The 22670-nt window shown below is 37.5% G+C and overlaps 2 protein-coding genes across 15 annotated transcripts in view; one reads left to right on the forward strand and one right to left on the reverse strand.

Moving 5' to 3' along the window:
* Positions 1-1245: 1245 nt before the first annotated feature.
* LOC147233363 (peripheral plasma membrane protein CASK-like) overlaps positions 1246-22670 on the reverse strand; it is a 39668-nt gene continuing 18243 nt past the window's right edge. The window contains exons 6-29 of one of the 12 annotated variants that reach the window (XM_086148083.1): positions 18835-18937; positions 17969-18144; positions 17669-17791; positions 16908-16991; positions 16691-16790; positions 15847-15864; positions 13745-13866; positions 13298-13375; positions 12964-13044; positions 11388-11576; positions 11105-11183; positions 10610-10695; positions 10324-10392; positions 10169-10237; positions 9667-9702; positions 9071-9109; positions 8411-8607; positions 8149-8264; positions 7058-7138; positions 5788-5868; positions 4808-5010; positions 4220-4303; positions 3962-3988; positions 1246-3030 (exon numbers count right to left, since the gene is read on the reverse strand). In XM_086148083.1, coding sequence (XP_086004209.1) covers positions 2854-3030; positions 3962-3988; positions 4220-4303; positions 4808-5010; positions 5788-5868; positions 7058-7138; positions 8149-8264; positions 8411-8607; positions 9071-9109; positions 9667-9702; positions 10169-10237; positions 10324-10392; positions 10610-10695; positions 11105-11183; positions 11388-11576; positions 12964-13044; positions 13298-13375; positions 13745-13866; positions 15847-15864; positions 16691-16790; positions 16908-16991; positions 17669-17791; positions 17969-18144; positions 18835-18937 — 2418 coding nt within the window. In that variant the 3' untranslated portion in view covers positions 1246-2853. Of the gene's footprint in view, positions 3031-3961; positions 3989-4219; positions 4304-4807; positions 5011-5787; positions 5869-7057; positions 7139-8148; positions 8265-8410; positions 8608-9070; positions 9110-9666; positions 9703-10168; positions 10238-10323; positions 10393-10609; positions 10696-11104; positions 11184-11387; positions 11577-12963; positions 13045-13297; positions 13376-13744; positions 13870-15846; positions 15865-16690; positions 16791-16907; positions 16992-17668; positions 17792-17968; positions 18145-18834; positions 18938-22670 lie in introns of all 12 variants that reach the window. The other 11 variants (XM_086148084.1, XM_086148082.1, XM_086148093.1 and 8 more) reach the window with 11 other exon arrangements.
* LOC147233364 (putative G protein-coupled receptor 34) lies at positions 19414-21865 on the forward strand. 3 transcript variants are annotated; one of them, XM_086148095.1, is made up of 3 exons: positions 19414-19703; positions 19806-19902; positions 20323-21865. In XM_086148095.1, the coding sequence occupies exon 3, from the start codon at positions 20369-20371 to the stop codon at positions 21692-21694; it is 1326 nt and encodes a 441-aa protein (XP_086004221.1). In that variant the 5' UTR covers positions 19414-19703; positions 19806-19902; positions 20323-20368; the 3' UTR covers positions 21695-21865. The 3 variants fall into 3 exon arrangements, with proteins under 3 accessions (XP_086004221.1, XP_086004220.1, XP_086004222.1); XM_086148094.1 differs by having other exon boundaries at positions 19414-19682; XM_086148096.1 differs by lacking the exon at positions 19806-19902 and having other exon boundaries at positions 19414-19682.

Here is a 22670-nt window from a genome sequence, read left to right on the forward strand (position 1 = left end):
GACTATAAAGAAACTGAATTTTAAGAGGGATAAAGTATGAGAACATACTTTGTTGACCAAATTGTTTTAATCTCAATGCTAAATTCAGACCTTCAGAAAAAACACAACCCCTATGGAGCAGGATTTGCTTGGAAACAGGCTTTCTAATTAAAAAGAATTCCATTTAAGCTCACCACAGAGCTGTTCTCTAGCAGTCATTTACCTTTTAATTGGGCTTGTCATTGAGGAGAAAATTGAGTGTCACAAAGAAAGATACCGCTTTATCTCTTGGGATGTATGGGATGTAAGGCTGGATGCACCCATCAGAAACCTTTAATACAAAGTGTATAGTATAAAGTATATTAACTATCAATTCAACGCAGCATCACTGGTGTGCACCATTCCTAATTTCAACTCTAAAAGTTGTCTATTTGTGATACTTTTTAATATATATATATTTTTTCCAAACGATATGGGCATGTAATTCAGATTTTAAATATTTCATTCATCTTCAAACGATAATCATATAAAAAAGACTAGCATAACAATACTGTGTTCAATAACTGAATTGCTTTCCTTTATTGCTATTTATTTTTGCTTGTGCCCATAAAACCCATAAAACAAAACTTTTCATAATTGGGTAATTATAATACCTGTATGTTATTTATCTTGCGTGGGGGACTGAATTCTCCCAGCATAGTGTGGATTTAGCAGTTAAGTCCAGGTTTAAATCAGTGAACCCTGAAAAGATTCCTGTGAGGCTTTACGCTTCTTTATAATGACCAAACATGGCTGTCCTTGAAAACTGCTTAGAATCATTACAAAACAGACAAAGAAATCCATTTAAAAGATGCTCTGTATTACTTAAGCAGAGACTCAACCATTTTAACTCCACCTTGTTGAGTAGTCTAATAAAACTACTGTAAATAATATAACTTTGTATTATTAGTAGAATCTGGTTTTATGCAGACTTTCATAACTCTACTTACGGGCATGGCATCGACTTTAGTGTTGCTTTACATAGTTGTGTCTCATTAATGGATTACCAAAAAATTCAAGACACCAATCTTTGGCTATTACGAGACCTACTAGGTAATAGGCATTAGATTTGTTTGTGTTTCAATTATTCCTTTAAAAACAAAGTTCTCTCTGATGTCATGTTATGAAATCCCTGTTATATTTGTTTGTCTGTTTGTAAAACAAGCATTACCGTGATGCGCTCGCACTCACACATCTCAAATCAAAATGAAGACAAAGGCAGGTTACTTTAAACACATAAAAGGATTTTCTTTTTTTTTAAATGAAAAAAAAACAAACAAAAAAAAGAAAAAAAAAACATTTCATACAGAAGAGCTGCTTTTGTCATCTGCAATGTACACAGGACTTGAAATGAATACATTTTACCTGAAGTAGCACCAAAGCAACCTCAGTTTAAAGTTTGACTTTTTTTTATATTTAAACCCCTACAATGATTGGCCTGCCTCGAAGATTTCTCTGTTGGCGAGGCAACATTGTACTACTTCTGTTAAAGTATGAAGAGGTCATGTCACATACTGAGCTTCTTTTAAAAGGTTAATATACACTGGCTCTTGGTAATTCACTCATATAACGTACGCACCATTGAAACATTTACACACAAAATTTAGTTATTTTCTCTCCCTCAAAACAAGAAACTTCTTATTATTTTTAAGACAACAGTTAACAGTTCAAAAACATTGGCTTTAAGAATGGATGTAACCCAACAACACAAGGCCTTCCCCTCACACATAAACTTTCCATAACACTTGTTCATAGCGGGCATGGCTCAATGTTTAGGTGTGAACAGAATATTGTAGAGTTCTGCCTTGGAGACACCAAGGATCTGCCAGAGGTTTTACTGACCGGGAGCTGAGGCAGTTTGTCCTTCTGCTACTCTCCTTGCATTGAATTTCATTGACGTTTCACTGCAGACCATGCTTCGAGAAGGAAATTCCTGGTTTGGTGACCACTGCGGTGGCATTTCATGTAAGTAATAGGGGGGTTAAAGACAACAGGAGAGTAGGCAAGACAAAATGAAAACGTGAGGGGACATGATGTGGTACGAGTCTTATTCATTGTCCATAATGTGCAAACTGAGATGTAAACAAAGACATTCTGAGGCTGAAAGGGAAGTTGAGTTGTAGAGGCTACATCAACACAGGTAGAGACATCGTAGTGGGATGCAGTGTGCTTCATTAAAGTAACAGGCACTGTGGGCCGGTGAAATAAATAATAGGGGATGGGTTTGGGAGAAAGAAACTGCCAAGTTTTCTGTGCTTTATGCTTCACTCAAACTTGCACTTGGAGCTGAGGGAGTTGCTTGTTGCCACTATAGCAGCTTCTAATGTGCTTCGAAGTTCAGCTTGTTTGTCACAAGCTGAGGACATTGGAGAGGAGGACACAGTACCACAAGAAGTGCCGTAAAAGATCAACACACACCCACATAAGACTGCTTTTTAGTCATGCTCGCTATTGCCTTTCCAATATTGCCATCCATCCATCTATTACAAAAGAAAAGTACAAAATATCTAACACACTGCCCCTCCACTCCCCACCCCTTAACTATATAAGGACAGAACCATACTCATTTAGATTTTTATCATATATATATGTATATATGTATATATGTACACAACAACATGCCTTTGAGGCTCTTGAGAAAAGAGGGTAGAGGCAGAATGAAGTCTCTTTAAAGAGGCGTCAGTAATTAGTTTCTTCAATTCCCTCTTTTTTTGACAAAAGTTTATCTATAGAAATGAGTGATTCTGGTGAGACATGATTTGACAAAGTTTAGTATCCGTAATGGATTAGAGAGAGATCATTCGGGACAATGAGCTAAATGCAGGCGATTGTGCATCAGTAGACCCAGGAAACAGGGACCCACTGGGGAGAGGTGGACACCAGGTCTACGGCCTCCTCCAGCAGCCGGAGAGTGTCATCGATTTCATTGTTGATGATTGTTTGGTCAAAGTAGTGAGCGTATGTCCTTTGAAGCATCTCTGATTCTTTCTGGAGCCGCTGAAGGGAGTCATCCTGGAGAGTGTTGAAAAAGAGACAGGCCAATAAAGCAAGAGTTTTTACTGTAATGCTCCATGCGCTTTCCCATTCTGCCGCAGAAATACTCAGAGTGAGAGGTAAATTATTTTTAATCATGATTACTTTTCAAATGGAAAGAAAGGACCACTTTTGATCATTTTGTTGCTTGACAGAAAGCTGAGAAAAGTGAATATTTGTGAACTGTGAACCGTGTCGTGTGAATGAGCAATCTTCTTTCATTCACCCATTTATTCCATGCTTACAGCATGTAACACTGTTGGTTGTACACTGTTAGTTGCCTTTTTTGCATATGTTTATACTATTTATGTATTGTTTGTATTCTTTAATTATCATTTATTATTTATCTTTATTTTTATTCTCTAATCTTACATTTTTTCTAATGTTATATATCTAAGTGCTTGCACATTACTAACTACCTACCTAATGCACTATCCACTTGCTGCTGTGTGAAATTTCCCCACTTTGGGACGATTAAAGGAATATTCTTTTCAATTCTATTCTAATATCCGGTGAAGAATCAGAGTAACTAGTAAACATTTCACCTTGTACACATGGATTCTATTTTTTTCTGTTTGCCAAAATGCATTGACGTTTCTGGTCTGTCAGTAGGCTACTGTACACAGAAATGGCATTGTTGGTGAGAAAATCACCATAATCTTTTGAATTTGGCCAGCAGAACAGAGGAATACAAAATTACATGTAGGGTTGGCCCGTGGAGACACTGATCCATAAAGCTGTACCAGTGAGAAAACATACATTTAACAAGATGCTTGTCTATGTAGAATGGAGGGGCTTTGAAGATGTTGAGGGGAAAAAGACACTGTTTCTACAGATGGACAAAGATGCTAGAATACTTTCCTATAGAATCCAAACGTAAACTGAATGCGACACTTTCATTGGTACTTACAGGCAGTTTTCTGCACCACTTTGGAACCTCGAGAGCAAATAAAAATAGGCATGCCAGAGAAAATGCAAACATGCTTCAAGTAAAGGTTAAAAACAGAAATGTTGCAAGCGAATGATTCATATCGGAAAAAGACGCTTGACAAAAGCATGAACAATGGTGATTTCTGAAGAGGCTTTGTTTGAATTCCAAACAAAAGTTTAATGTGCAACATACATGCAATTAAATTCGGATTCGGGTGAGAGAGAATTTTGTATGTACCTCAGTGATGCCAGGGGTGATAGTTGGAGCTGCAATGAAGACAACGTAGGGTGCAAACTCAGCTGTCCTGAGGATCTTTAGAGCCTGATGAGAGAGTTTTTATTCAAAATGAGACCTTTAAATTCAATTAATGATATTATAAATGAAAATAATAAGAAAGAGTAAAAAGGTGTTACATGACACTGCATTTTCCGTGATGCTGAAGTACCTTCTCAAAATTTTCTATCCGAGTTACAAAGTACTTGTAAATGGCTTTGGTGGCACTAAAAAAACATTATTGGGGTCATAAAAGATTAACTTGATTTGGAGTTAAAGACTGTTAATGACCAAAGGCCAAAAACCCTCTGCTAGATGATGGGATTAAACTGTGACATGTAGACCACAGATTACAAGACTTTCACTGTAAACATTTTCAATAGCATTTAAAAGGATTGTATTTCTTGACCTTACAGTACCAGTTAAGTACCGGTTACCGGTACCGGTTATCTCGATGCAGTTATTCTTGAGTAAGCTGCTGTGCAAAACGCCAGCATTTTTTAATTATTTGCATATTTCAAAAAAATCTTGATATATAAAAAAACATTTTACCTGTGGCTCAACATCCAGGATAGAAATCATGCCCTGAGCATGGATCTGTCTAATAGTCTCCAGCCGGGTTCCATACATGGCATCCTCATGGCTGCCATACTCTAAGTAGTCATTGTTACTGATGTCTTGCATCATCTGGTCATGAGAAACAAAGTAGTAGTTCTTTCCATTCTCCTCGTCCTTCTTAGGGGGTCGTGTTGTATCTGTCTCATCAATAAATAAGCAGTTGGAGAAACAGCAGAGTAGAAATGTAGATGAATGAAAACTCATGCATTTTTATCTCATTTTACATCAACGTTTAGCCATCCAACAGAAATCAAGGTTCTTGTAAATGCATTAAATTGATTAGTTTGAAAAGGAAGGGAAAAAGACTTTTTGAGGACATTTCTCCCATCCATGCTACAGAACAATAGACTGATACACAAGCTGCAAGCACACTAGAATTATAACCTGACTTAACGACTACACATACATGCCTTTAAATGCATTTTAGGTATATTCTTTTATTCTGCTATCAACTTTTAATTTTTGTATTTAGGTAGGAAGTACTGTATATAAGAAGGAGTTAGATTGTAGACTGTTTTTCTGTGTCATATAACAGTCTGTCTTCCTGTGACAATATAAAAATTGATGTAGAGAATATGACTGATAGGGTGAGATGGAGAAAGTTGATTCGCTGTGGCGACCCCTGAAGGGAAAAGCCGAGAGAAGAAGAAGAAGAATATGACTGAATTGGCAAAATAAGCCATAGCACATTAACATTACAAAGAACGTGTGCATTATTATATGTAAGAAAACCAGAACAACAAAAGTAGAATTTTTATATTGAGCACCCCTGATACTCTCAATCACTAGTTCAATTCACTTTGCATGTGGATGTGGGAAAGTGCAGCGCTATTTATGGTGTGGTTTGAAAAGTGAACACCTGCAACCACAACACTCCACTTTGTTCCCCCTATTATGAAATAATGGTTCCTTACGGGGAATGGGGTATGCAAAACGGTCCGGGTGTTTCGTAATGAGCGTGTTTTTGATGTGCCGCCTTCCAACTCCATGTGCACCTGCATGAACAGAAAAGGAAGGTAAATAACACCTGGTTATTTTGGTGATATACACAAGAGCATAAAAATCGATAATGGAATTTGAAAGTGAGTCATTCCTACATTTTTTGTCATGTTATTATCTTTATGGCATGTTAATTTGGAAAGCCATTTCTCTCTGTAGAATGTGGCAGATTAAAGAAAATATCTGCAGTGGTATGGGAAATAGCCAAAATTTAGCAGAATACTCTATTGGAAGTTTTCGGGTGAATAATAAATATTGGGCCAATACATTAGTTTTAGAGATCAAATGTAATCAAATTTAAAACAGTCGAATGAGAAAACTATTGCATAAATGTGCAGAAGAAACTCCACGTAAACCAAAATTAGACACACACATTTTGCATGACGCCCTAAACCAAATGTCACCCCAAATCAGAGCAGAACAGTCTGTTTTCTGAAAATAAAATCCACATTCTATTATGGTCCTGTATGAACTTAATTTAAGTCGCAAGCGCTTCCTTATCATGTCCAGGGGTGTCCTCTTTTGTTTCTTCCCTGATGGTACATCCTTGTATAAATTCCTGGTTAGTAGGAAAATTTGAGACAATTTGTTTGATGCAATTTGATAGTTGGTGTAAATATTTCACTCTAATTATCTAACACTATAATTCCTGTTACTTGTAATCACTTATATATTTAAAAATCCGATTTAATGTGAATAGTTCTAAAAGCATAAACTGTAAATCTGAATGTGAACATTGAGAAGAACAACGAAAGTCTTGCGGAGATGCTTTGCATGGTGTTCTCGACAATATTCTAAAATACCATCCAAATCTTTTATGTTTTATCCTTCGAGCTTGTGGGACGTATTGCTTTATGTACTAATGGCAGCTTTAAATATTTTGTGGATTAATACATTTCAATCAGGACTTTATTAAATATTTAGGTTCCTTATTTCAGTTATACTATAAAACAAAGGTTAAACAAACAATGTTAAAACAAACACTTTTAAGAAATGAACAGTTAGATCATAAAATGGAAGACCTTCTAGAATCGTAGGCTTAGCATGTATAATTGGTAACGTGAATGGCAGCTAAAACTTTCACCATTGCTTTTTGGCCCTGGGATGCATGCATCTTTATGATATCAGGATTTTATATCTTGGCTCAAAATTATGATAAACCCCACCCCAGACCCATCTAGTTACCAAGCAAGACAAGTGTTTTCCTCTTGAAGGACGGGAGTTTCACCACTTCCTCATACGTCACAAGATCTAATTGATCAAATACTGTGAAGAGCAAAGAAACATAATTTGTTAAATGAAGCTTATGTATGCTTATGGTGTAAAGATCATTATGTCAAACTATTGTGAAAATGATCAACAACAAGGCTCTACTTCAGCTATAAAAATCAGTAGATTAACCTGCAAACCACACAGTAGCATATATCTCAATAAATAAAGACAATTAGAGGGGACACAATGCTAAAAAGATAAATATTAATCATGATGTGTTTTTGAAGGTACAAACAATGCCCAAACAGACCTGTTCATGGTCAAATGCCTTAAGAAAGCATTAATACCTGCTTATTTCTACTATCCTTGGTCAGAACAGGGGCAAAAACAGCTTGACATCACTAAGCTGATTAATGTATAAAAGATTGGAATCTCATTTATAAAAACCAACCGCAGCAACTCCTAACAAGCCTGCCACTACTATTGAAAGCTCAAGGAGAAATTGGGAAGGGACAAGCAATATACAGTAAAAGCTGAAACGGACTGAACAATGGATCTGTACGACAGCTATCAGGAGTTACTTACATGCAGCCATGTCATTGGGGAGAGACAGCATGAAATATGGACAGAGGGTGGTAGTGGAAGGATTAATAGGAAGAAACAGTAAGAAAATAAAAAAGAAAAAAAAAGAATTACAAACAATTTAAATACTGCTATTTGGGACAAAATTGAAATAGGAGCAGGAAAGGTAAGTCCAAAGGAGAATGCAACATGCATGCAGCAGTTAAACATAATGGACATTGAAACAGACAATTCACAGTGGTTTATTTGTTTAATTCACATGCTCATTGCTAACTTTGGATTTTAAAAAGTACAACTTAGTGAATCCAAGCAAGGCTCTCAAAATACAACTTTTTTTGGTCTTATTTTGTCATCCAACGGCAGCCGACAGACTTAAAGGTTTCGAGTAGGTTTCACACAGTGCTCTTGGTGATGTTGCACTCCTACATGTATCCTTAACAGGTTTATGTATATATACATAAATATATATACATGCTGCATACCTGCATTATGTTTGGCAAGGTATTTGTCTTTGTACTGTTTCTTCTTCTTGCCAAACCAAGTACAACTAGCTTGCTGTTCCTGTTTTGTCTTCTCCATCGCTATACATGCCACACGCCTGAAAAAGAAGATATACACTACCATGCATTATACTGCAGCAGTCTAAATTAGCTTAAAGCTGTTAGCTTGTGATGATGGGGCGACCCCCCCCCCCAAGGCCAGACTGAAATTCAGAGCTGATAAACAAATGTACGTCTTACTCACCACTCCTGTAGCTCAGGGGAAGGAATAAGACCCGCTGTACCGTTCTTGGTATTCTCCAGTTTTCCCTGCCACCAGTTATGGTCATCCTTAGAGATTATCTGAATGATATCCCCGACCCTGAAGCGAATACCCGCCTCCTTGCATGGGATGAGGTCATCTTTTGCCGGGTCATATTCGAACTGAGCACGTACATAAATCTGTTAACACAAGGCAGGGAAAAACCATGTTGGGATATTGACCCAATTGTAAAGATTTTTATCTGTGATCAAGAGATTATATGAGAAACCATGGGTGTTCAAATTGTCCATATGAAAGTAGACTCGCTGCTGAATCCCAAAGAAAATTAGAAATGGAGAGCTGGTGGGGAAAAAATAAATGAATAAACAAAATACACAAGCATCTATGCTGAAGCAAGAAAGGCCACAGACATTGACATAGATTAATATGATGAGCAAATGAAAAAGGGGCTTTACTTTGCACCTCTGGCAGCAGGTTCCATTTCATCAACAGTTCATATGCATACATCCATACATTTGCTGACTTCAGCTTGGACAGCTAGCATGGATTCTAAACACCACTACAATGAGGTGCTGAGCTTTGCGATGGGAGTGCGAGGAGTTGGGATCTATTTCTACAAGGGTCCACTTGGAGCACTCTTACCTTGATGGACAATTTGTCTTTGATAGCAGGTCTGGAGATCTAGGGAGTTGAGAGCATCACACATACTTACACACATATCATGCAGTAGAATACGTAGTGGGGAAAAAAATAAAAGGAGGTATGATGGCGGACCCACAATTGTGTGCTGATTTTTTAGTTCACTATATTGCTTGTATTGCATTGTGTGTCACCCTCAAGCATGATAAAGACATCATGCAAGAGACAAATGGCCAAAATCAAGAAATGGAACATATTGAGCATCAGATTAAGAAGGGCAGCATTAACTAGAAAATGATTGGACAAATATAATATGCCTTTCAGGGTACATGATAACTAATCAAGTCCCCCAACAAAATTTATAAACTGTACAGGAATCCTTGCCAGTGCTCCAGGGAAGCCAAAGCCTAAAAAAGAAGAATCTGATGAAAAATGTGATAGCGGTGATTGAGATGGAAAAACACAATCATTCAGAACACACGAGTTGGGACTTGACAGATTGAGGTTTGGTCATATCAATTGACATGCATGAGGCAAAAGGAACCAAAGACACATGAGGAGAGGGCTTGCAATATGAAAAAAGGTGTGGGGTCACTCACCTGACGGCCTTTTGGTTGAATCGTTGCTGGCAGGTCCTAGTTTAGATGAAACGAATTAAAAGTAATATAAGGCAAGTCAACCCATTAATAAAAAAAATGATAATAATAATAATTTTCCTAATGTTGAACAGATCAACCTTGTGAAACTGACTGTTTGCTTTATTTTGGATTGAATTATGTGTTACAACCGACTGACAACAAAAAAGAAAAAAAAAACAAGATGTGTGTGTGTGGGTATATATATATACACGCACACATTTGCATGTATGTATGTGTATATATATATATATATATATATATATTTATACACACACACATATATATACATATATATGTGTGTGTATACGTATATGTACATATGATATACTGTATATATGTATTTATACATATACATACATATATACATATATATATAGACATTTGTGTGTGTGTGTGTGTGTGTGTGTGTGTGTGTGTGTGTGAGTATATACATTTTCTGCTACATCAGAAAGGAAGAACATACCAGGATGGAGCTGTTGACACTTGCATGACCGTTTGCAGGCGACTGTCTGGACAGGTCCGGTGACTCTTTCTGCAGCATAAAAACAGACATGTATTCTTCCTCTGCTGAATATTCAAAATGTAAGTAAGTGTGTGTTTTCATTCTGTAATCCATACCTCACAAGACATTGACTGGGACCGATAACTAGGTACAATTTTGAAGGTAATACTACCCCTCATCTCCCTCTGTAAGAAAAGCAGGCAGTTTTTCAATGTCAGCTTTTAAACAACATACAACTAAGTGAATGCGAAAGTGTTTCCCATCTTAATAATGGTCGATAGCTTGATGTTGGCATTACAAGTAAAACAAAACGTTATACTATGAGGTGTTTCATTCCACCACAGCGGTCAAAGAGAATTTACCAAAAGTCCATTACATACATGAAGATTCTATGTGACCTACCAGCATTTTTTGGAGTTGTTCTACTGTCTGATTTGCAACACTGATTCCATTAATCTCTCTGATTTCATCTCCAACATGCAGAGTGCCTGAAATGGAGAAATAATGTATAAATGAGACAAAAAAAGGTTCTTGAGTATTGGGACATCAACGCTTCAAAATGGAGGTCAAGGAGCTCCAAAGAAAACACAGCTCACTGAAGAAAGACATATGTAATTGCGATTTAAAATAGTGAAACCATTACAAATGACCATTTTAAAGCAACTGTTGTTCCACCTAGTTTGTAGACATGTGCTTGATAATATGTTTACGGAACATGAATTAATTACTTCAAAAATGTTCCCATTGTATGAAATGGCCTCATTGTGGGACGATTAAAGGCACATTGTATTCTATTCCATTCTATTCTAGCACTGACAGATTGAAAGAGTTAGCATGTGTATTGTGCTATTATATAAAGAAATAGTTTAAATCTGGGTTCTTATAACAAGTGTTTACCTTGTCGATGTATCATTCCTCCATGCATGATTCGAGCCACAATACAGTGATTGAGATCATTCATTTTAAGAGTAATTCCCTGGAGGACAAATAGAAAACTGGAATATGTAACCGTGGGACGGAGGAGGCATGATATGTGACAGGTGGATAACAACATTTAACTTGCCAGCATGTTTCAGTTTAGGACATATACAATATGGTAAAAGAACATGTATTGATCAGTCAAATAAGAAAACAAGTGTGAAAACTTTCTGTCACTATTGAGTCATTTGTTTCTAATCACCATGGGCTCGTCAGTGTTCTTCTGAAACTGAACCAGGCGAACCCTAGTAACATTCTCCAGGTCCATGTCTCCATTAGTACTGTCTGGGGAGTCTCCGTTCAGGTACGGTGAGGTGGGTGGTGGGGTGACCCTCAGTGCCTCATCACTATAGACCTCATGTGCCACCACATCATGAGTCTGCAGTAGAGCCTAGATAGGGAAACAATCATGAATGTTATATAATGTTTTTTTTCTGCCCAGAGACCAAGCTTTTATAATTGTAATTGAACATATGTAGTTAAAATGTATTAGAAATCTTTTGAAGTGGTAAAAATATTAGCAAAGCAAAACAAAAAAAGAACAGTTTCCAAGAATATTGCCAGCAAGGCTAGCAAGCAGATGCACAGGTACAGTAGTTTCAGTGCTCGTGTGAGTATGGATGGCTTACAATAATCCTCTTTGGGCACTGATCATGTCACTGGCATGTGTGTTTTAACCACCATCTCTACGACATACCTTTTACAAATGTTCTCACCTGCTTGTCAGAAACAACATGCTTGCTGAAGATATATGATAGTCATGTTTACAGACAGTTGGCATGAGAAGCTATGACTAACGAGAACATTTGTGTAGCAGGAGAGAACTGTTTCCAAAAAAATAAGAATGGGAACCGAAATCCTGGAAAGTAGCTTTTTTACCCGCAGAACGACAACAAATTAGTGAAGAATACAAGTGCAGAATGAAATTAAAAGGAAGTGAGCGCAAATATTGTTATACAAATTAAATCATTCACTCCCGGGGGGAAAAACAATGTATGAGGAAAAAGAATTAAAAATGTGGCCTAGAATTGATTATATGCAACACTTTCTGATGGCAGCATGTTAAATTTCTATGGCAGGAAGAAGCCAGAAGCTGAGGTCAAAGTACAAGACACAATAATTGGATTGAACCAAACACAAGACATGCCTGTCAGTTTATCGAAAAATAACTTTCCCCGTAATGTATGACATGTAAAATAATGGCATGTGAGTATAGCTCATTAGTATACATTATGCTGCACATTAGCCTTAATAATTGTTGTATCCAAACAAACATTTCTTAAAATGGTAGGGAGCTTGAGAGTTGTAAACAAGACAATCCAAAAAAAACAAAATAATACACCTTTGAAATGAAATCCCCCCGATTTCTTCCACCGTAACCTGTAGTTTCCAAATCGGTCAAAAATAGTCCACAATTGCTCCTCTTCATTCAGCTTAGTTTTAGCCATTCGACTCGGGATGGTATTGCAGGAGCACTTGGTATGGAAGTGGTACTGCAAGTACACGATGTAATGGACAGGAGCCCTAACGTGTTATCTTTGGCTCTTCCTGCTGCTATGTTTTTTTCTCAACTCCTTTCTACTGTCAATCCCGCCCAGTGGCTTGCACAGATCAGCTACTAAGCAGCTTTGAGGGCAAGGGAGTTACATGGATTGTGAAAAGAAGCCTACTTCCAACACAGGAGGTTGTTAGCTAAGACACCTGCACATCTTCAGTGCTCAAAACTGAAATAAAAGTCAAACTATATAAGAATGCTGCCAATTGTTGCATTTTCCTACCATGAAATGTGGCTGTGTAAGGATCCTCCTTAGCTCCTTGGCTTCCATGTTCTCTGGGTAACAGGATATAGTTTCCAATACCTGGAGGAGAAAGAGAGCAAGAATGAGATGTGAAATTTGAAACAAGAACTCCTCTGGGGATAAACAGACAGTGATAAGAATAATGTTCACTTTCTAGTCAACACTTCATTGCTAGAACACAGAAATGTTATAGAGTATTTAAGTAAACTTAAATACACGTGACATGGATTAGCTGCATGTTCTACATATCTGCCTTTTTAGATTACTTCTTCATGTGGTTTCTAAGTCTGAACGAGCATTTCTATTCCCTCACCTCTTTGGCTCTCTGCACCCCATCACTGGGAGGATTTCTAATTTGAGAGGATGACCGGGTGTTGATTTTGTCATAAAGCTGAAACAGTAAACAAAAACAAGCAAGGTTAGGCCCCCCTGATTATGTACACATTTGATAAAACACTATTAGTGTGATCCCCAAACAGTGAACCCTGCATTGTTTGGGAGACATCGAACGACATGAAGATGGTTGCGACAGCTTGTGGTTATTTTTGGTATAGCAGGCAGGGGACATACTCGTGTGGTGGTTCTGTCATTCAAACATAGCAAAAATCATGTTAATTTTATTATGGGATTTGTTTAGTTTCTTGAAGACGTTTCACCTCTCATCCAAGAGGCTCCTTCAGTTCTTGTTCTTCAGAAATGAGGACGCAACATCCCTTTGCCGCAACAAGATTTGACAATGATGACATTGTGGTTTACTCACATCTAGGAGGGTATGGAGGTGCTGATCCTGGAAGACACTCTGGAGGAAGTCCATGTCTTTTTCACTGCAGTCTGTCAAAGCATGAATCTCCTCTAGACTGTCCAAAACCTGTGATACTGCCCCTGTTCACACAGATATCAGTTATACTCTAAAATATAGACAATATCACATGCACTCAAGTACACTCACAAATACACAAATAGCATTGCCTGAAAAAACATTCAACACTACACAAAATGCAAACACTGAACATGACACACTTACCATCTGGCACAATTACATATCAAATAACACACAAAAAAAGGAACCAAGAAGAGAAACCAACAAAAGAACAAAAAGGGTTACAACAGAACACACACAAAAATGAAAAACAATTTATCCCCAAGTACCTGCTGCATCGCCAACACATGCAGCAAAACCAGAGAAACAGTGGTAATGGCATCAATACTATATCAGAAGAAAGTTATTTATGAAGTCACAAAGTAGGTGTTTAGTTTCTTCACATTAGGGGAAAGAGACAGATGTGTAGAGGAATGAAAAGAACTTAAGCCTGTAATATGAGATTAATGTATAGCCTTTAACGGTGAATAGGATTAAAATTCAGAGCCTCTTTCACAAAGTAAAGCTGATCATTGGTGAGACTTTGGACAAGAGGAACCCAAAACAAATAATCATAGAATAACTTTTTTATGTGTGTTATTTGGCATATGTATGAACCCAGTAATTGATCCTTAGGTTACTGAAATTAAGGGGTGTTGAGTTGATATCACATTTGTGAAGGTAATGAACAATATGAAATGATTCAGATAAGGGTTTAAGAGCCATTTCATAATCCTGTACGGAATTCACAAACAAAATGTCGAAATTCACAAGAGCGTTTTCCAGTGGGCACAAAAATAAGCCTATAATTAATTCCAGAAAAAATTTATGTAGGAAAAGATTTGGCCTACAATTAAATTTAATGTATGAAAGTGAAAAAGAAAAGGACATACGAGTAATTCAGCAATAAGGATGTCTAAATCAAACATTTCCCAATTTAAGATGGCCACACTGATCAATTAAATAATTAGAGGATGCAGTAATCATGGTAACAGTAATTCAAATGTAAATAAGTACTGCTCTCATCCTATTAACCAAGTAATATTACCAGAGTATATTAACCAGAGTATATTTCTTTTTGGATGACTTTGATATCATAATGAGTTCAGTGGTATACGGTAACTATAACTGTAAAGAAACACCAGTGTTTAGGGTACTTTGCCTATTTGTACATTTCTTTATAGAGAGATGAGAAGACAGGTGTCTTTTTGAACGTGTGCATACATGATGACACACCACCCAATGGTTAACTTAGCACAACATCCAATCTGGGCATTGAACTTGGATTAGGTCAAATGAACTTTGCAGGATAAATGTGCCTTTTTTTGAGGGGGGTGTCTGCAATTTTACATGTAAATGCTACAAGAAGTTATAGTCTGTAAGAATTAACTTTTAATCTATTGAGTGCAATTGAATAACCTATTAGGGTCCTGCTTTTATTCAACCCTAAACTGACTGTATGTAATGCTTTTGTGAGTATTGCAGCTCCTGTTATATGCAGGACTCCTGTTGCACATGTGAATTTACAAGTGCAAGTAGATAAGAGGGTATCAGAGTTGGAATTGTCACTTGAATACAGACAGGTAGCTTATTCAGTAGGTTACCATTAATTGAGATAAGAAACAATGGTATGTATAAATGGCAATAGTGCAGGCAGAAATGAGACGGACATCTGTCTGAGCCCTGATTTAGAAAATTGAGGGAACACCCATTGAGTCAGAGCAAGAAGTTCAAATGTGCCTTCCACTCTTTCATCTTGTTGTTCTAGTACAGAATAATTTATTTAATAATTTTGAATTAAAAAAAAAAGAATCACAATGAAGCCAAACAAAGATATGCAGACCAAATTAGAGACAAGACATGGGGAAACATGGAGAAATCCATATCACCTGGCTTAATTCAAGAGTTGAAAGTGCAAATGTAAAAGTGATTGATGTCATTTATTGTGTCATGTTAAAACCATACATTAAGATTCAAAAAGGTAGATGGAGGATGGTACGTACTTTCAGCAGCTAACAGTCCTAGGCACAGCAGAACAGGAAAACACCAAACAAAGAAGCTAAGATTAGTTTAGATAAGGTCATCAGCCAACTACAGGTGAATAGCTTTAGATATCATAAAGCAGAAAAAACAAAGGGGCTGATTAGAGCTGAGATGCACTGAGTGTAAATGGAAAACAATCAACAGCAAAGAAAATACTCAGCAAACACTCTTTTGTCTATAAATAAGCTGCAAAAACATACAATAGTATACAAGTCAAGGATCAGCAACATGAGCAGGACCCTGTGACCGCAAAGCTCACTTAAGCAGGAAGTACAACTGGAACAAATTGAAGACATCAGCAGACGTAGAAATACTTTGAAGTTTATTTGGCAATGAGATAAATTGAACTGATGATGCACAGAGCTAGACTATTAAACTTAATAATTGGATGATGGCATAATATAATGGACTTTGTAGGGTTCTTATGACCCAATATTATCCAAGGTTTATTTTTGAATTTTAAGGAAGTGAAAGTCCTTGGTTTAGACAAGGATGTGAATATGTTGCAAAGTGACTGAACATTTTAACAGGAAGTTCTACACAGACACCCGCTGATTATAAAAACAGAACTGAAATCACAAGAAGAAAAGCCTCCCGAGAAAGTGAACATCCTTTCGGTTTATAGAAGTACATTTTCTCGAACCTCAGACACTAAAAGAAATTTGTTTTAAATACCCTATTTTATCATTTCAATTGGAAGTTTGTAATGTGACCTTCAGAAACCAATAGCATTTGTGTCAGAAAGCCTTGAAAGAAGTGTCAACGTGTGTAAAGAGCAAGTCAGTGGCTTGTTGTGTTGTTTACCTGATGAAGTGGGATCATCGGAAAAGTCATGCAGCTCCTCGGGAGGGTCACCATAGTAAGAATTAAATTTGTGGCTTGAAACTGCAGCCAGCACTGCACCCTGGGATACAATGAAGAAACAACAGCTTTGACACCAGTCCTATTAAAAGTGTAATTATGTTTTTCATGTGAATTATGTGTTAAGGACTATGAATGTTGAGTCTCGTGCTCTGCTGACCTTCAGCTTCCGTCTGGCATTGAATTTCCTCAGCTGCTCCACCGTTTCTGGAAGGTGAATCTTATAGGCATACCTGTCTCTCTCCTAAATGCATTTTACCACACAAGTATGCCAAATTAGTATAATACAAAACAAAAACATGAACACATGTGAACTGTGTTCAATCCACAACATAAGCTTTGATTTAGCAAAAAGTATCACGGGTAGTTTTATGGGACTTGGGTTTTTCCCTATGTGTAAGCAATGTGTTGCTGTTAACAGTTTACTTCCATTATACGAAATAGTTATGTATAAGTAACTACCTATCTGAGCAAAAATATTTTAATATTCCGCTAGCAGGTTCGAAGAGCTAGAAGCACTTCATTGGTCCATTTCTTGCCGGTTCTGCCCAATTTTTTTAGCAAGTCGCAAGAAACCAGTTGACCAGTGACTACAATCCTTTTTTTTTTTAAATATTACTCTGCACTCCTGAAAAAATATATGAAAATGGGTGTGACTTATGAGTTCCACCACTCACCAAGCACCTATGTGCTTGGTGATGAAACCATTGAAAGAACCTGCCTTGGAGTAGGAACTAAAATGGTTCTCAGTCCTAGTTCCGATTCTGTCTAAAGGCACGAAAAAACATGTCAGTTTTGGGGACAAGGTTCTGGGAACAGCAAAAAGTTCCTATAATGTGAAAGCAGCTATTGTTTTCATTCAACAAGTAATAGCCACACAAAAACATTAAACACATATTCAAATATTGCTTGTGAGCTTGCCTTCAGCCAGGGGTGGTTGAGGGCTTCATAAACAGTGATTCTCTCCGCAGGGTCCAACATAAGCATTCGTCTCACCAGGTCTTTAGCACTCTCTGAGATGTGGGCCCATTGACGCGGGTTCATCTGGACACATCAAAAGGGAAAAGGTTAAAAAAAATAAGTCAGGGAAAAGAATTTCCAATAATAAATCAAATAAGGACAGCCTTGTATTTGATGTTTAATGCAGCACTTAGAGGAGACCGCTGTTACTTTAGATACAAGATACAGGGTAAGTGCAGCGGTGAACACATAGGGTCTCACTTTGTATTTCCCCTTAATGATGGCCTCAAACAGGCGTTCCTTTGTGCCATAAAAAGGTAGGCAGCCAGACAGGAGGATGAAGAGGATAACTCCACACCCCCAAACATCCACAGGTTTGCCATATGGTTCTCTCTTGACAACTTCTGGGGCCATGAAATGGGGGGTACCAACTCGACCTGAAAATAATACACAGCAACCAAAATGTAATTGTGATTAGCTTTTCGAGGTAGTGACTCCTCGTTGAAATGTAAGTTATAAGTGGTGTTATAGGCATATAAATGTACAGATCCAGCTTTATGACATTGTTATGCCAATAAGGTAAGAAGACTTTTCAGAAATCATTTTAGCAAAATGGTATGGTCATTTGACTATATCCATGCTAACAGGCTGATATTTCATGTAACTGTCTGAAAAAAAAGGTGTAGTCCAAGGATGTGATGCACAAACCCGGAGATTCGTTTCAAAAATGATTGTGGAGCTTTTTAGGCCCTGCATTCAAATTCCATTTGCCACGTGCACATTGTTTGTCAAAAACAAAATTTCCCATTATGTTGATACAACATGTATAAATCTTTTCTTAAAAATCCCCCACCTAGGTATTTTGAATAATGTGAAACAATTAAGGGTTTCGGGTTCACAGTATTCATAATGCTCAAAAATGTTCAGTGTTCAAAATATTTTCTTTACAAGAATCAATTCCTCATTCTGATGCGCAATCAAGAGAAGACTGTGCATAGGATATACAAATAAATAGTTGCTCTGCAAGTTAAAAGGGCAACAATTTAATTGCAAAATGATTATATAAGTATGTGTAAAAACACATTACAATATGGCCATGGACATGAACATTTAAAAAAGGAAAATACCTCCAGCAACCAAGCCAGACTCTCCCAGCTGTATTGCCACTCCAAAACCTCCCAGCTTAACCGGTGCAGAGTTCTCCTTTGAGGCCAACAGTACACAATGGGGCTACAGAAAAGAAGAAATATGATGAACATTGTAAAGTGAACTCATGTCAAATACATTATACTTGTTCTGAAACTTTAAAAAGTTAAAAAAAAACCTACTAATAAATATTATGGCAATATTTTTTATAAAGGTGAAATGTCTTTGCAGTCCACAATCAGAATGAGAAGTATTGCTATGCTTCCTCTGTGCTAAAATGCAGGTTGTTGATGAGTACTATAGCTTGATTACACAAGTTCGACTGGGAGACCAAAATATTGGTGAGAAACAGGAAACCATCTTCTCTCGACTGCAAATTTGTGTTTAAGTCATGTTTTTGTCACTTTATTTCTCAGTCAGTGGTGAATAGATAAGGCTCAGTGACAGATGAAGCTTGTAACAGTATGTGTGTGTGTGTGTGTGTGTGTGTGTGTGTGTGTGTGTGTGTGTGTGTGTGTGTGTGTGTGTGTGTGTGTGTGTGTGTGTGAGTATGTGTGAGTGTGTGTGCGTGTGATGTATTAATACACTTGTCGTAGGGGGAGGCAGTGCAAATTCTGAGAGTAGGAAAGAGAAAACCACAGACAAAGGCGTGCCAGATGAGCAGTCACATCTCAAGAGAGCAAGTAAGGGGTTCCCAAGTAAAGAGGAGGACACTGACGAATATGGATTAAGAACTAAAAACCAGCGGAGAGAAGAGAAACCTGAGCAGGGGAAAAAGGACTGTGATAAGATGAACAAAAGGGATGCCCATTGATGCACTGAGAGAAAAGTGAGTGAAGGAAAAAAAAAAGTATGAAGAGCAAAGACTACTTTTGGAATCTATCATGTATGAATCTGAACTTTTATTCTACCCGAAAAGTCACATTGAACTGTTGCCTCCTGTTTTTAACAGTTGGATGGGGGGCGCATTTACTGGATTAGTTTGCTGCAACACACATCTGCAGATTTTTTTACATTTGAAAATACAGGTGCACTGAATTCTATTGAAGGTGAGCATTCCACCTTTATTAAATCATCTAAGAACAGAATTATGATGGCAACTGCACATAATAGCCCACACTTATGTGTGTACATATAAAGATACTAACTTTACAACCTGCAATATAAAGTACATTGTCAAGTGAATGTAGTGAACAGGTATGAAAAGCTCAATTAGCTTTGGATTTTGCTGTATTCATTACCTGAATGACACACGGCTAGATGCACTTGTTGTATATTGCCCTTTTGACAGCATTAAATGAACCAGTATGACCTCTTTCACAGTAAATGACTTGTATGACCTTTAAAGTGAAATCCCCCTTTCGTTCACTTGGCTTTGTATTACTCATAGAGTAGGTTTCATATATGTCTCTTGCGTGTGTGTTTTTCATATGCTTGTTCTTATTTGTTTTTCATTTCATTTTCTTCAGAGATTCCAAGATTGAACGGCTCTGAAGACATTGCCCATCTGACAAAATGACATACTTCTCATCTGACTCCCTTTTCCCATTCAATTTTTCACTCTCATTAAATACCTCCTTCACAGAATTTGCTTCAACACTTCTGGTTTTCCAGTCAGCCCATCTATTCACTTCTTCCCCTTCCCCCTCTGCCAACTCAACATCACCAATCATCACAAACCAGAATATAAGTTCATTTGATAAAACCTTCCATCTGCTGCTAGCAGTCTCATATTTGCTATTCTTCCTTTTTGGTCTGGTTGGTAACCTCTTCGCCTTATGGGTTTTCTTCTTCCTCTCTGCCAGCCGCAACTCTTTGCAAGTGTTCCTCATCAATTGTGCTGTGGCTGATCTGCTCCTCCTCGCCTGCTTGCCCTTCAGGGTTTTTTACCATGTCAATAAAAATGAGTGGGTATTTGGACAAGTTGCCTGTAAGATCGTAGGGAATCTTTTTTATATTAACATGTATATAAGTATAACATTACTTGGGTTTATCAGCCTGGACAGGTTTATTAGGTTAAAGAGTAATGTCAGAGTAAAGAGAGTGTGGCGAATGACACTTTGTGGTCACAGCTTACCATGGAGTTGGGCGGCATGTGGAACATTGTGGTGTCTGTCAGGGGTAACAGCTGTGATCCTAACTTCTTCCGATTTGCACAAACTGGATGATAACCACTGCTTTGAGTACAAGCAACTTCTGACAGTCCAAGGCAAACGCAAAGCCTACTTCAATGCAGTGGTAGTGGGGATGTTCTGGTTTGTCTTACTGATGCTCATCGTCTCCTATACAAAAGTTGCTTTCCGATTGCTAAGAGTGTCACGGAATAACCCAGACCTTCCAAATGCAGTGCGATACAAGCAAACTGCCAAGAAGTCCTTCTTTGTGCTCTTTGTTTATATAATTTGCTTTGGCCCTTATCACACCTTTCGCCCAATATACATAATGTCCCAGGTCAGCGAAGGGCTATCCCATGATTACATGCAGCTGATGGACCGTACCAATGAGGTGGTGCTATTATTGTCTGCCTTCAATAGCTGTTTGGATCCTATCTTGTACTTCTTGTTATCTGGCACGGTGCGCAAACTGGCCCTCCGAGCTCTGGGAAATCGACTTGCAAGACGAGTTTCCTTCCTGAATGCCACATCTGTCAGCTCTCTGACAGAGTGCCAGCGGTCAACAATTCCTATGAATCTACAGATCACAAGACAAAAGACTCCCACAGTAACTCCCAGAGCCAGTGCCTGTGTCATCAATCCCAAACTCCTCTACGAAGGACCTACCATACTTCTTCCTATTAGTGAACCATTATCACATGCTTGCTCGACTTCAGATGATGCATAGTTGAAAACGGACAAAAATATGTATGTGTTTGAAGTTTGTTAATATGCAATTTCTTCTGTTCTTCTTTAGCTGTCTGACTTAGAAACAGTGATGCAGTCAGTCACATGATTTCATGCGAAGTCACTGTAAAAACAACAGTGATGATTCGGGTTTATTAGATGATCATGTCAAAGGATGTTTGCAATAAAGTGTATCTTTTGTTAAGCACATTTAAGGCTTCTCTTTGGTCAAAATGTTTCTGTTATTGAGGTGTTTTGCTTTTTGTTCGGTTTTTTTTTTCACTTTTTTCAGCTTCATTGTAAAAGAAATGTTTTGCCCTGTAAACATCATTTGTGAGATCACCACAGGTAAGGAAATCAATCCTGGCCCTATACCCAGTGGAGCCATGAAACCATTATGCCTATTTTTGAAAAGTATAAATTAAATAAATAATCCCTTGTTGGAAATTGTCCGCTACATTTAACACATCATGGATGAACCAGAAGCAATGGGCAGCAATGAAGCAGGGCCAGGGGAGCAGTTTAGGGTTCAGTGTCTTGCTCAGCAAAGCTTTGACAGGCTAGGAGAAACAGAATCAAACCAGGAACTTTTGGTTATTAAAAAAAGTGTTCCTTATGTAATATATGTTCTACACTGTTTCAGATTTAAGTTTCAAATTTAAATGGAAATTTACATGTTCATAAAATGACTGTGATTTTTCCTTTAATTAGTTGATCATGTTTATGATAACAAAACAAAGGAAGACAATTCAATAACTTGATATTTGCAATTTTATCAGCAAACTTAAACTACAAATATGCAACTCGACAAAATTATCACTTCAGTGCTGAGAAATGTTTTACTTCCTCAATTAGGAGATGTGTTCAGTTTTTGTTCCTAAACAATAACAATGTTCATAAAAAATATAACAATGTGTAAATATGACAATAAAATTGCCACCCAAGCATATTTTTGTTGCAAACATCTAAGCCTAAAC

This window comes from Fistularia commersonii, chromosome 6 (assembly GCF_037954325.1).
Source record: "Fistularia commersonii isolate RoL2024-O1a breed Wild chromosome 6, RoL_Fcom_v1.0, whole genome shotgun sequence".
In the NCBI taxonomy this organism is placed as follows: domain Eukaryota; kingdom Metazoa; phylum Chordata; class Actinopteri; order Syngnathiformes; family Fistulariidae; genus Fistularia; species Fistularia commersonii.

Coding starts and splice junctions, on each gene's coding strand:
- LOC147233364 (XM_086148095.1), top strand. CDS start 20,369: ATGACATACTTCTCATCTGACTCCCTTTTCCCATTCAATTTTTCACTC.